Consider the following 13,357-nt stretch of genomic DNA (forward strand, 5'->3'; position numbering starts at 1 on the left):
TCAAATTACTATGATACTAAAAATAAATATATAGATTAGAATTTAATCAATTTACATAATTAATTATCCAGGTAGAAGCTATTGCTTTCATTTTCATTATATTCTCAAATTTGATTCTATTCCTATTTGAGTTTTGTTTTAAAAACATCATACACGTAAATGATTTTATTAAAAACATGTTACATTGAATATCCCTCTAGAAATAAGTACATACATTATAACATTTGTGTTGCATATTGTTAAGTACTAATATACTTAAATGTAGGCTTCCAAACAGGACAGTTTTTTATGGTATGTTATGACAAATATAATGACTAATATGTTGCGTAAACATGTAATAATACTGATTATTGGTTATTGTGAACTTTAAATTTCATTTAATCTTGTAAAATATTGTTTCATAGTGCTCACAAGAACCTATTCAAGTATATAAAACAGTGATAAGGATATTTATTCTATTTTAACAAAATTGATTTACAAAATAATTGTGATACATTTTAATAATTGTAATTATTATAAATTAAGAAGGTGCAAATATGCTAATATTGTTATCTGTCAACAGGTGACATCCACGGTCAATACTATGACTTGTTAAGGCTGTTTGAATACGGCGGTTTTCCACCAGAGTCAAATTATTTGTTCCTCGGCGACTACGTGGACCGCGGTAAACAGTCATTAGAAACGATATGTCTGCTACTCGCTTACAAGATTAAATATCCAGAGAATTTCTTCTTATTAAGAGGAAACCATGAATGCGCTAGCATTAATAGAATTTATGGGTAAGTTTTTTCCTACATAAGGGAATTATTTTTATGGAATATTTTATTTTTTAACAACATATGACAATGTTTTTATCTAGTTCACTTTGTTTTTATCAAATCTAATCTAAGCATAGTATGAGCCATCAGCAGAGTAATTCAACTGCAAATCTAGACATTAACTGAGCTTTGTCCATAACACATCCAATACTTAGGATTTTTCTCGTCATTGTGGCATTATTTTAGAGTTAATTTAACAAGGGACATACATCTTAGTTCTCAAGATTGGAAGTGCAAAGCCAATGTTTGGAATAGGCTGTGGCTACCACTTACCATAATTGGGCGTATTTGCCTACCAGATTTAAATAATAGTTTAGTTGCTATAATTTAAATGCAAAGGACATATTTGAAACTTAATATACTTCTTATATGTTTATCCTTAAATCTATGTATGATTTTTTTAGTGTAAAATATTATATTATATTAGACATATAATATCGTCCAATCTATTAGATGATAAAATAGTTATTTCACTATGATTGCAAAAAAATCAAAACGGTTATGTATGTAATCTTATCTCACATATGTTTATTGATCATATGACTCGCAAAACTTTGTTTGGTGATTATTAGCAAATAAGTTTTCATATATTGAGCATGTTAAATACAAATTACAGTTACACATTACGCTATATTTGTAAAGAGTAAATAAGTTCAATATTATATTTACATAACCCAATATTAAAAAAAATATCATGCACATTTTACACGATATATAATTTTATTTCCGTGTTAAATTTAAGAAACATAAAAGTAACATATTTGTTTAATTATTGATTAATGCAGCATTAAAACTTTTACACAGCGTATGCATGAATATTTTAATATTAAAATAACATTTATTATTGAGGGAAATATACTGTTATTACTGTCATGGGAGACGATTCAGTCGGCGGTCACGCATGCCTTGTAATTAATCGAACTGAAATTATGTATACCGATTCTTATTACGTTTAACGTTATTTAAAGTAATTAAATTAAATATTGTTATTTGAATGCTGACGTTAAACACTGTAGTTAATTATTATTTATTAAAAGAATTTCGGTCGTGTTTGTATATACTTGGTGGTAGAGCTTTGTGCAAGCTTCTCTGAGTAGGTACCACCGTCATCACATATTCTAACGCAAAACTGTCATATTTTCATACAATTGTTTTCCTTTTTGTACACAGTAGAATTTATAGAGACACGGAACATAACATCTTAGGTTTCCAATGTTGGTGGTGCATTGAATATGTAAAGAACTTTAGTTACTGTGCCAATGTCTATGGGTGATGGTGACCACTTACCATTAGGTGACTCATGTGCCAGTCTGCCTACATATTTCAAATAATTAAAAATATATGTGATATTAAAATTGCATCAAATATAAACGATGTATCTGTCTCGTATGATATAAAATAAAAAGGGCCAAATATTGCGCCTTATGTGACCCCTCTTACGTTCGCCAACAAATTACGCATTAGTCATTGCACTGAATCATATTATCGAAGGTCGATCGTGTTTCAAGTTCGTTTTGCGTGTTAGTTTTAATAGTTTACTAATTGTTACTTTTTATTTCCTCTTATCGTCATCGTAATGTATTCATATGATATTTTTTCTCTTAATTTTTAATCCTTTTTATTTTACGATCAACTTCTAAAACAATGTTAAAAACTTTACTAAAACTAATTTATTAAAGAATAAATATATTCAATGGTTTAAGCAAAACATTAATATCGTACATCGACTATCTTTTTCTATGTTTGCGTATCGCGTAATCGTTCATCCTGTCTGATATGATTTTGCATTTTTTATTATCTCCCTTTATCTTATAATCTAACATACAGTTGCACAAGGCAAATTCTTAATAAGTTAATCGAATTATGAAATACTAGCGACCATACCCGGCTCCGCGCGGGTGTGGTCGTTTGTACCAACTGTCGATCGGAATCTGGATCGAAATATAAGATATACCTGAGAGGAGAATTATAATTTTGTTATAAAATTTAATTTCGAAAAAAGGTATTTTATAACACGAATTTTTAGTAACTTCAAAAGGATTGAAAGCCCTCGCCCATCTGTGGGATATTCACAAATCGACTTATACCAAATTATTCTGCATATCTGTCCATATAATACTAGTATTATTACTACATACTAGTTGATCGTATAAACTTAAATGTAAAGCGAACGTATGAGGTGTCAGACAAGGTGCAATATTTGGTCCATTTTTGTTTTTATATCATATAGGGCAGATATATCATACTATGAGTATATTGAGATTGACATCGTTATTAATTGGTGGAATTATGATTTTAAATGAAGAGTTTTGTTTTGTTTTCCATAGGATGACTTATTTATTAAGAAAGGTATAGACTATATATTGTAAAGTTAATGTTGAACGCAGACAAAACCGCGCCGATTAGCTGGTCGCCAATTCTACTATCAAGTGTCCCTTTATCGCAATCGAATCGGAACGTTTAGGTTCAGTTTTCAAATTCTACTAACACAACGATCCAGTTCCGGTTCGGTCGAAGATGTATATCGAAATATAATCGGGATTGTATCATAACCGACATAAATAAGTAGCATTGGCCTTCAGTGACGATTAAACTGAGTTTTATTTTCGTGAAGAATAGTCGAAGTTGGATCGGAATAAAAACCGCTATGTTATTAGAATTGATTTTTATAAATTTCCTGAGACAAGAACGTGTGTTCCTGGATTTTGAAAAGTCAATATACTTTCATTGTTATAAATGGAATGACATCACTCGTTTCAAAGATAAGCTCAACAAGATAAGGCTCACGATCAATAATGCCTTGACATTGGGGTTATTTTAGCTCGCTATGAGAAACGTATTACGAAAAAAATATTTTTTTTTTTAATGCGCAAATAACGCGAATAACTGATACGATAAATATTTGATTATGTGATCTGTGATAAACAAGTCATGTTTACATTTTTATACAGAAATGGTTGAATGGGATTTTTGAAGTTCTTTCGATTTGATACGATTGAATATATTAAAGCGTCGTTCTTGAAATCTTACTTGTTTCAAAGTATCCTACGCTTATTATATTATTTTATTATATGTTTATTATGTCGTATCGGTATTTTTTATTGGATCTGGAATATCGTCGTATGCGTACGAGTTCAGTCACATACGTATACGTACACACGCCATCTTTTAAGAAAACGTTTCATGTACCCTTGCGTATACGATAAAATAAACCGCTGTGAGAATGTTCCCTAGCTTTATTTAGATCAGAATGACGTAATGCTTTGAAATACACCAACAACTTAGTATTCCGGCTTCGGTAAAGTCACGGCATAACGTGCGCCGTCAAAGGCTATATTTGCCGTCAGCAGATATTAAATTAGTTATACGAATGGTAGTCATGTCAAAAAACTGCTGTATAGGGTTTGATCGTCTTTATTATAAAGTCCAATCATTTTGAGTGCCATGAATTGTATGTGGATCGTACATTAGTTTAATTAGATTAATTTATCATATAGGACAATGTATGAAGTCCTGATGATTTTCGATTGTGATCGTTCAAAGTTCAAATGCATTCAACAATTAGTTTATTTAGACTTTATTATAGATATGTTACGTCCCTTGCATCTGTTACACGGTTCACTCCCCCTTCAAATCAGAACACAAAAATATGAAGTATTGTTGCTTGGCAGTCGAATATATGACGTGTGGTTGGTACACAGACGGACATGCACCAAGTAAAAGTAGTTAGTTTCGGTGTCATAAAAACTTAAAGTAAACTAATGTTATTTCTTTGCTATTATTTTTAATACATTAAAAAATTAAATGTGTTCACGAAAACGTTATTACTTTTAGTAATAATTATTATTCTGTACAACTAACACAAGTTCTAAAACAAAAAAGCGCTTAACACAAATAATAAGTAATCCAAGTAATGAACATACACGTAGATTAGGAAACGGCGTTCGGCAAGTTGATATTTTAAACGCGATAAGATAAAACTGAGCCAAGTCGAACAGTTATTGGTTTTACCAAAGAAGTAGCGATAGAATTCCTTAAATATCTATATTGCTAAATTGGTGAACTGCAACTTAACGACTGTGATATTATTTTGTTTATACATAATTGCTTTTAGTTTTATCGTGATCATTGTCGTCATCACTAGCTCGTTCGGTGTTATCTCGTCTTTAAGGGCATTCGTCTTAATTCTTCCTTCCATTCATCTATATATCTAGTCATGTCTTCGATTACTCTTACGCTTATCCGTTCCGTACTCTGTCCCTCCATCTCGTTTGCTGTCGTGTGCTGCCATCTTGAAATCAAATGAATCTCGCCTGACTTCCCTTTGACAGTTCTCCTCAAGTCTAAAACAATCAATCTGTCTTTCGATATTAAGATAACATTGTGTATACAATTTAAAAGTTTTATATGTTGCTTAACACGTAGCACTTAGCATTAGTTAAACAATGCTCTGTCTCATTCTTTCGTATGTCAAACATATGATGCCAGAAAGAGAGGGTGTTTCAGCGAACACCCGCTTGACATTGTCAGATTGAGGGTATGGCAGCGTTGTAGTGGTTTGCATTTGATTTGCATAAAGTAACGTAACCACTAAATATATTTCTTATTCATATTATATTGAATGCCAGGTTTGCGTCAATATGCCGCCTTATTTTTTTGTGTAGACAATCCGATACTACTAACGCACCACCTGGCCTATGTTTATGGTACTATGCCAGAGTTCTTACGCAAGTGCCAACAACTGTACAAAGTTTCAACTCAATCGTATGTCTTACGAACGCATACGATACATAGTTTATAATTTATATATAAACATACAAATGAAGACCGGTGAAAATATATATACATGTATATATATATATATATATATATATATATATATATATATATTAATATGATTTGTAGTTTTTTTCCCATTATCATTAACTCAGTTCAGTCCTTCGCTATGAGGCAATTAATCATCGAATCTATTAATTTTATTTATCGAATGATTAGTCGATATGTTCTCGCTTATCTTGTCAATAGATCATTTCCATCTGTAACTCAGTCAGTCAGTTGACAAAATTGTGTAACTCGTCTGTATCTCTGTTTTAGCCAATGCAATCTAATTCAAAACGTCCTTTAATTTGAGTTTATTAACCTCACACGTTGTCATTCGAATGGAATTTACGTAACCGGAGCACACGTGCAGGAAATAAATCAATATATTGATACGTGAAGAGAAACTCGTACCACTTTTTAAGCATATTGTGCACTTGGGGATGTGACTTTTGGATTTAGCACACTTAAAGTTTAAAGTTTTAAACGAAGGAGTGCAGGAAGCTAATAATTAAATATGACAATGTCGCCCGCGGCCTCGCTCGTGATTAAGTAATTTTTCGTCAGGTTATAGACTTAAGAAGACTTTTGTTCTTCCTTGGAGTTCAAGATTACTTCATATCTAATTTCTTCAAATTCGTTTGCGTGGTTTGGCCGTAAGAGAACAACAGACAGAGTTACTTTCCCATATATACATCATTGTAAACTAGCGATAAACTTACATAGCTTACGTCCATACTGTCGATGTTAAATGGCAAACAAAAATCTATAAAATTATTGACATTGGTAACAATAACAAAGTTTCGTCCAGCCAAGTCTCTTCCTCTAAGTAAGTTATTTTTCGTCTCATCTTCCTATTTTTTCAATCTCGAAAATAAAATTTATTTTAAAAATTATAAAGTATAAACTGTTCATACTCTCATGCTTTGCTCGGGTAAAATAAAATAAATCTACAAAACGGTTTATCCTTTACTTTTCATATAACATACAACTTCTCCATAAACGTTGATCTATAATTTATTTTGGATAAGTTTCCATCGAGTTTACACCTTGCACGTTTTCTTTTTATTGGACACCCTTTCTGAACGCTCCCGTAAACGTCAAACATGGCTGCCCGTTGATCTGTCATTTCATGGAATTTAATGGATATAACATCGATATATCTCGATTTTACCGATCTACAATTGTGGGTAGATTTCAATCGGTGGGTCGGATGGTATCGTATAGACCAGCAAGAAATTATTAATATGAATGATTTCTTAAAAAGTGAATGTTTTTATGAATGAAATAATGAATGTATTCGTCTGCTTTTAAAATGTTAAATATGATAAGAGAGATCCAATCGATAGTAAAACGTGAAACGCCGAGGGTCATCACGCATTGCCGTTTGGAGTCGAGCCAATAGTTTCGCCATATATCTGAGTCAGGTTGGGTCGCGCCTCGCGCTTTACGGACGTTGTTCACATTCGTCGAAACGTTCAACCATTCATTGAATACTATTGCAATCGTTAAATTGTGACTTTATGAACTGGGTCGTATTTTATTCATCATATAGTCTTCTTCTTGATTTGCTATTTCATAGACCAAGGTATCCGTTTCTATAATAAAATTCCGCAGATATTTTTAACTTCGCCGATTCATCAATTCGAATCATTTGTAAAAAATACATTGTATAGATGATAAGAAAGCGTGGAGCTGATACTTATTGACTTTCGGGCAGCGTATTATATAATATATACATTTATATGTTATTGTTGTATATAACTATCATAAGTACACACTACTGAATTTCTTGCGAGTTCTTCTCGCTGGAATCTTCATTCCGAACCGGTGGTAGCTTTACCTTTAGTTTTGTAAAAGCTCGAAAAAGCCTTGATTTAGAGAATGAAGGGATAGAGGTTACATCTGTGTGTGCGCACACGCTTGTGCATTGTAATATCTCCTGCGCAATGAAGGTGAATGAAGATGTTTTAAAGAGAAAGAGGAATTCCAGCTTATAATCCGGTCGTTACGCTAAGTACGAGCGAAATTATTCCAGAGTACCTTTGGTTTAGATTATAAGTACGTGACTTTAGGTAGGGAGGAGTATTTGATGGATGTATTTACACCTAAAGACATATTAATAAATATATCATGCGTAAACTACGTGTTACATGTGTATACAAATACTGATAAATATTAGATAAATAATATACTAGAAATAAATCTTACTCTGTGTGTGTGTGTGGTCTGGTGCGTCTGTGTGCGTCTGTTACGATTTGACGGCCAAACTACTGAACCGAATTAGATGAAATTTGGTACGAACCTTTATCCCCAAGGAAAGACATGGCTACTTTTTTTTAATATATAAACTCTTGATTAGTAATATTGGAATAGTCCCTAAAACGCGATACCGCGGTCCAATACTTGTACTTAAGTACTAGTTTTTGCAAGAAATCAGAATCAGGATTCAACTATCGTAACGAATACTTTATTTGCGACTAGCGGGTCATTCGCAATGTAAGCTCAAATAATCTTTTTTACGACATCACTTTAGAAACCTCTAAAATTATCAGTGTTTCACTATTATATTGTGCATGTATTATACATGTAAACCTTCCTCTTGAATGAATCTATCTATTAAAAAAAATCGCATCAAAATCCGTTGCTTAATTTTAAAGATCTAAGTTTACATATTATGTACTATGTCATGATTACGAGTGTATTTGACAGTTGGCCTGATTTAAACAAAGAAAGCTGAATTAATGTTATGAGTTCTCGGAGGACGATCTCTCCGCACGGAATCTAGGTCCTGCTTTAAAACTCGTCTATTAATCCTGTTCTCTGCGCGACGATACCCTCATTTATCTATGCGTCATGTCATGCGATCTATGTAAGGAAAACATTATATACATTCATTAGCAGCCTGTAAATTTCCCACTGCTTGGCTAAGGCCTCTCCCTTTGAGGAGAAGGTTTGGAGCATATTCCACCACGCTGCTCCAATGCGGATTGGTGGAATACACATGTGGCAGAATTTCGTTGAAATTAGACACATGCAAGTTTCCTCGCGATGTTTTCATTGCCGGCTGAGCACGAGATGAATTATAGACACAAATTAAGCGCATGAAAATTCAGTGGTGCCTGCCTGGGTTTGAACCGGAAATCATCGGTTAAGATGCACGTGTTCTAACCACTGGGCCGTCTCGGCTCTCAACTTAAGGAAAACGTCTTATTGTATTTGTTGAACATTAAATTGAATTTATTTTTAAAAGATATACATTAATGCAACTTCTCTCTACTGGTCCGTGTTGATAGTCATGGATCATCGTACACCAAATTTATTTATACGCTTAGCCACGCGACATACACAATCACTCGAGATGAAAATTAATGTAAACCAGTGAAGAATATATCGATAGGTATTAAAAACTTCCTTTTACTTTCGGAACACTGATTTCGAAGTCGATTAGAATAATCACATTATTCAGGTGGGTGATTCATAAAACTGTTCGCAACAAGAGATACGATTCGACGCGAATGAAAACTTCGATTATAAATAATATACGGTAAATTAAATACAACAGACATAACATTCTAGATAAAATGTTACATATTAATAAACATTATTACGTTTAAAAAGACAGTTTCAATAGCATGTTATCTATTGTCAACAGATTCTACGACGAATGCAAACGGAGGTACAACATCAAACTATGGAAAACTTTCACGGACTGCTTCAACTGTTTACCGGTCGCCGCGATAGGTGAGTACTATATTCACTCGAATAAAATACACGAGACATATAAGTGAAACGCGAGGTTTCTTTGTTCGGATATTCTTTTATTTTATTTTATTTTCATTAGGACAACCAACAGTAGATACAATGTCATATCCAAAATTAAAATTAAAATTAAAATTACATTTCTAAATTATCAAGGCAAATTTCTACTACTTACAGGTAGTCTCATCATGCATTATCATATTACACAATGTAATTATTGAAAATATGAATTAAACATAAGCATAATAATTAAAAATAAGAAATACAATACATTTTTTTTTTTTAAGTAGTTTATATATATTTAAAAAAAAATGTTTTTCTTAACTCAACGTACAGCCGAAATTACTGAATGTAGAAAATAAAGGTAGATACTTACTTACGTATTAAAAGTAAAATTGCTAATGCGACTATATCGGTTTGGTTGGGTTAGTTTTTTTTAATTTATTTTTTATAATAAATAAATAAAACTATATATAATAATATATTGTTAGAATAAGAAATTGTTTCTGGAAATTTCAACTTGAGTATGTGAAATTTGATTTGTAACTATGAATTTTAGGACAGTTATGAATTTTTTATTTTATTTTAACCTAACCTAACCTAACCAAACAGTTATGAATACAACATATATATATGTATTTTTATATATCTATTTAACGAACGAAAAACAAAGTTAACTATTCGTAAAATTCAATTCTTATCGGCCTCTGGTGCGCGTCACATCGGATAAGACGACAGAAGAACGATTAATCTTTGCGTTCGAATCGACTTCCTTGTTGTTTCGTAAATTAAAATAACACTAGAGTGACGTAATATTAAAAAGTATTTCAAAATAATACTTATGACGTCATAAAAGTGAAATTTTCTTGTATTGAAATTTAATTATGGATCATATACGTACATACAATAAGTCAAGATAAATTATTATTTAACAGCGTCGGTCGAAGGTTTTTTGTTTAATAGGAAAGACTTCTTAGGGTTGAAGCTTGCTTAATACACGATTTCAACAATATCGTTTGAGTAGTTTATCCTTAATAGACAGACCGATAGATAGACGGAGTTACTTTCATCGAGATGAAAACTCAACTTTTATACAAAGTGTTCAAGTAAGCATAACGGCAAGGACGTTTATTTACATTTATAAGACATCAATGCCTGTTTTATACGCAGTCATAGCGTAATAATGCTTCATGATCGTATTGGTATGTTATATAAATCACAAGCAGATGACATTCAGACAGAGTAAATCATACAATATATCTTCAAGTAACATAGTAAAGCGTATAGAATGGGATATTTTCTCTGTGTTCCAATATGGGTGTTATATATAATCAACAATAAAAATATTGTTGTGTTTGCTGGACCTTGTAACAACAATATACGTCGTTAGATGGTGGACAGTTAGGTCATTTACATTGATGAGCTCAAGAACGCCATGGTGGCAGAGGATTTCGGAATAATTAATAAATCTTCTTTTGTCATCGTGCAAGATAAGTCATTATATAATCTTCATAAACTCACCCGTGTTATGCTTGCGTGACACTTTATGGAGATTGAACAGCTCCCTCTGTCGCGATATAGCTACGAGTGATCTTTACAAAGATAGCCTGAATTAACAGGTTCTATCATTTACATCAGTTTTTGCGTATTCTTACAGTAAGAGACAGGTTAGTAGAATTCCTGGACTAATGCCAGACTACCCACGAAAAATCATCGGTACCCTCTGGGACGTCATAGAATATAGAATAGCTTACACATACAAGACGACAATGATCGTTTACGTCACCTCGGTTAAGTGGTCATTATTTCATGCATTATTCAAATATTTAGTGTTAATTAGAGCAATAAAATCTCAATTCTCTAGCTTGGCGAATTTACGTAAATTTTTCAATACCGCTTAATGCACAAAGAAACTGCAGTACATTACATTAAACAATTTAGTATGCCGGTCGGTGACCCGTCTAGTTACTGCAAAGAATTCGCGGTAGGTATACACAGGGCTGCAACTTTTATCTTCATAAAAAATACTGTAGGCTAATTTGACATTTGAGAAGTGACTATCAGACGAATAGTCTCTTGTCTTTTTATGATTTTTTTTTTCTGTTTAATTTTTTACATCGGTAATTTAGACAGTTCCCAAGGTTGGCGGCGCATTTGTGTTGTAAGGAATGGTAAATATTTCATACTGCGCCAATAGTTGTGACCATTTGTCAGCATGTCTAAAGTGATGTAAAAAAAATAATAATTAAAACGTCATCATAAATACTTACGTCATGGTTAATGAGCTTAGCTAATGAATCTTATAATATAGCCCGTTGATCTTATTAAAGACTTTTATTTTTAATTAGTCAAGGGCCAAAGGCTATTATATTAATTCTTTTAACATTAAACCAAGCGTACGTGTATTATGATTATAATGATTAATAATAATTGCAAAACTTCTATAATATTCCTTCCCACAGACGCCCTTCAAAGTGTTGAAAGTAAGAAACACCCTTTAACATATATCGAATTTAAAGGAAACCTTTCAACGGGCAGCCCTATCCATTTTATCGAAAGAAAAGTCACGAATAGTGCCTTCTGCAGGAAATTAAGTTCTGTAATGATTCATATTTTTTGAACAGTTGGAATAAACTTTGAAGATGTCTTAGAAGTGTTATTATGAATGCGAGTTATTTATTAGTTAGTATTTTTTTAGTTTGTTTTTGTTGATGCTGCCTCGTAGCCGATCGAATGTTTCACGATTATTGCCATCTCAAGGGAATTCGATCCTATACGTTTTCGTTATTTGGAACAGTCTGAATGATTGTTGAAAGTATTTCAAAAATATTATTATGAATAGCTGTGTTGGAAATTTGTGGTACAGGATCAAATGATGGTTTGCTGAGCAGCGACCTTGAACGTCACAATCTTAATTATATTGTTATTTTATTAAAGTATTCTCCGGTTTGGAAAAAAAATTAGCAACGCGTCGGCAACTTTTTGATCAATAATTTGGTTTTATATAATAATACGAGTAATGGTATAGACTGGCCTGAAGTAAATTCGTAAGTTTTGTAATGTCCTGTGGTATAAAAATATAATTTTTAGTAAAAATTTGAAGTACTAAGTGGGTAAAAGTTTCCAGTAGTAAAAGAAAAATGTTCCACAAAAGAGAACTAAGTGTAATTTTTATTTATTTTAAATGTTTTTTCCACCACCAAGTATATGTAGCATGTTTGCTAGTGTGCCTTAAAGTAATAATGAATAAAACGCACACAATCTAACAGATATTCCTATTCCAGATATTGATATTGATATTGACTCATCTTTCGTATTGGTCGAGTACGATTGCATCATAATTTTGAAAATGAATATTCTTTAAGCTATCAGTTTGTTATTTGAGCAAGAATTAGTATTGCGAACGTCGTTCATGTCACTCGATAAAATAAAATTTACTAGTAATTTCGTTATCTAAAGTAATATTTAACTCGAGTAGAGTTAGATATCGTCGTTGCGCCTGCGAAAGTCGCTGTTTAAATTTATGTGGCTTTCGGTGTAAGAACGTCACATGGCTAAATTTAAAAAAATAAATTATTGAAGTTATCACAAAACTGTTTTTACAGTACGTGCGTATTGAAATAACGATTATAACGGCATAACAATCTAAAAATAAGACTAAAAACATAAGCGATTTTTGCAGGCGCAGCGACGACATACATACAAACATGATACCCCCTTAAAATAATAATCGAATTTGTATTTTTTTTGCTGTCTTTACTTGGTCATCTCACGCACACTAAGATATCTTGTGAGCACGAGCGTTCACTCGTACATATGCACGGTCTATGATAATTTCACGTGGAGGAGCGTCCCATCGTGACTAAATAGGTCTTTGACAGACTATGTATGAGTTAGTTACCGGACATCCTTAGGTTGAGTAATACGTGTATAAAGTAAGAGATATGCGACTAGTTGTC

The 13,357-nt window shown here is 32.3% G+C and overlaps 1 protein-coding gene across 2 annotated transcripts in view; it reads left to right on the forward strand.

Annotated features, from left to right (window-relative positions):
• Positions 1 to 13,357, forward strand: part of LOC113395475 (serine/threonine-protein phosphatase alpha-2 isoform) — a 34,239-nt gene that overhangs the window by 1,527 nt on the left and 19,355 nt on the right. For both annotated transcript variants that reach the window (XM_026633058.2, XM_026633059.2), the window contains exons 3-4: positions 563 to 779; positions 9,292 to 9,380. In XM_026633058.2, coding sequence (XP_026488843.1) covers positions 563 to 779; positions 9,292 to 9,380 — 306 coding nt within the window. The remainder of the gene's footprint in view (positions 1 to 562; positions 780 to 9,291; positions 9,381 to 13,357) is intronic.

The sequence above is a fragment of the Vanessa tameamea genome, chromosome 21, assembly GCF_037043105.1.
Source record: "Vanessa tameamea isolate UH-Manoa-2023 chromosome 21, ilVanTame1 primary haplotype, whole genome shotgun sequence".
In the NCBI taxonomy this organism is placed as follows: Eukaryota; Metazoa; Arthropoda; class Insecta; order Lepidoptera; family Nymphalidae; genus Vanessa; species Vanessa tameamea.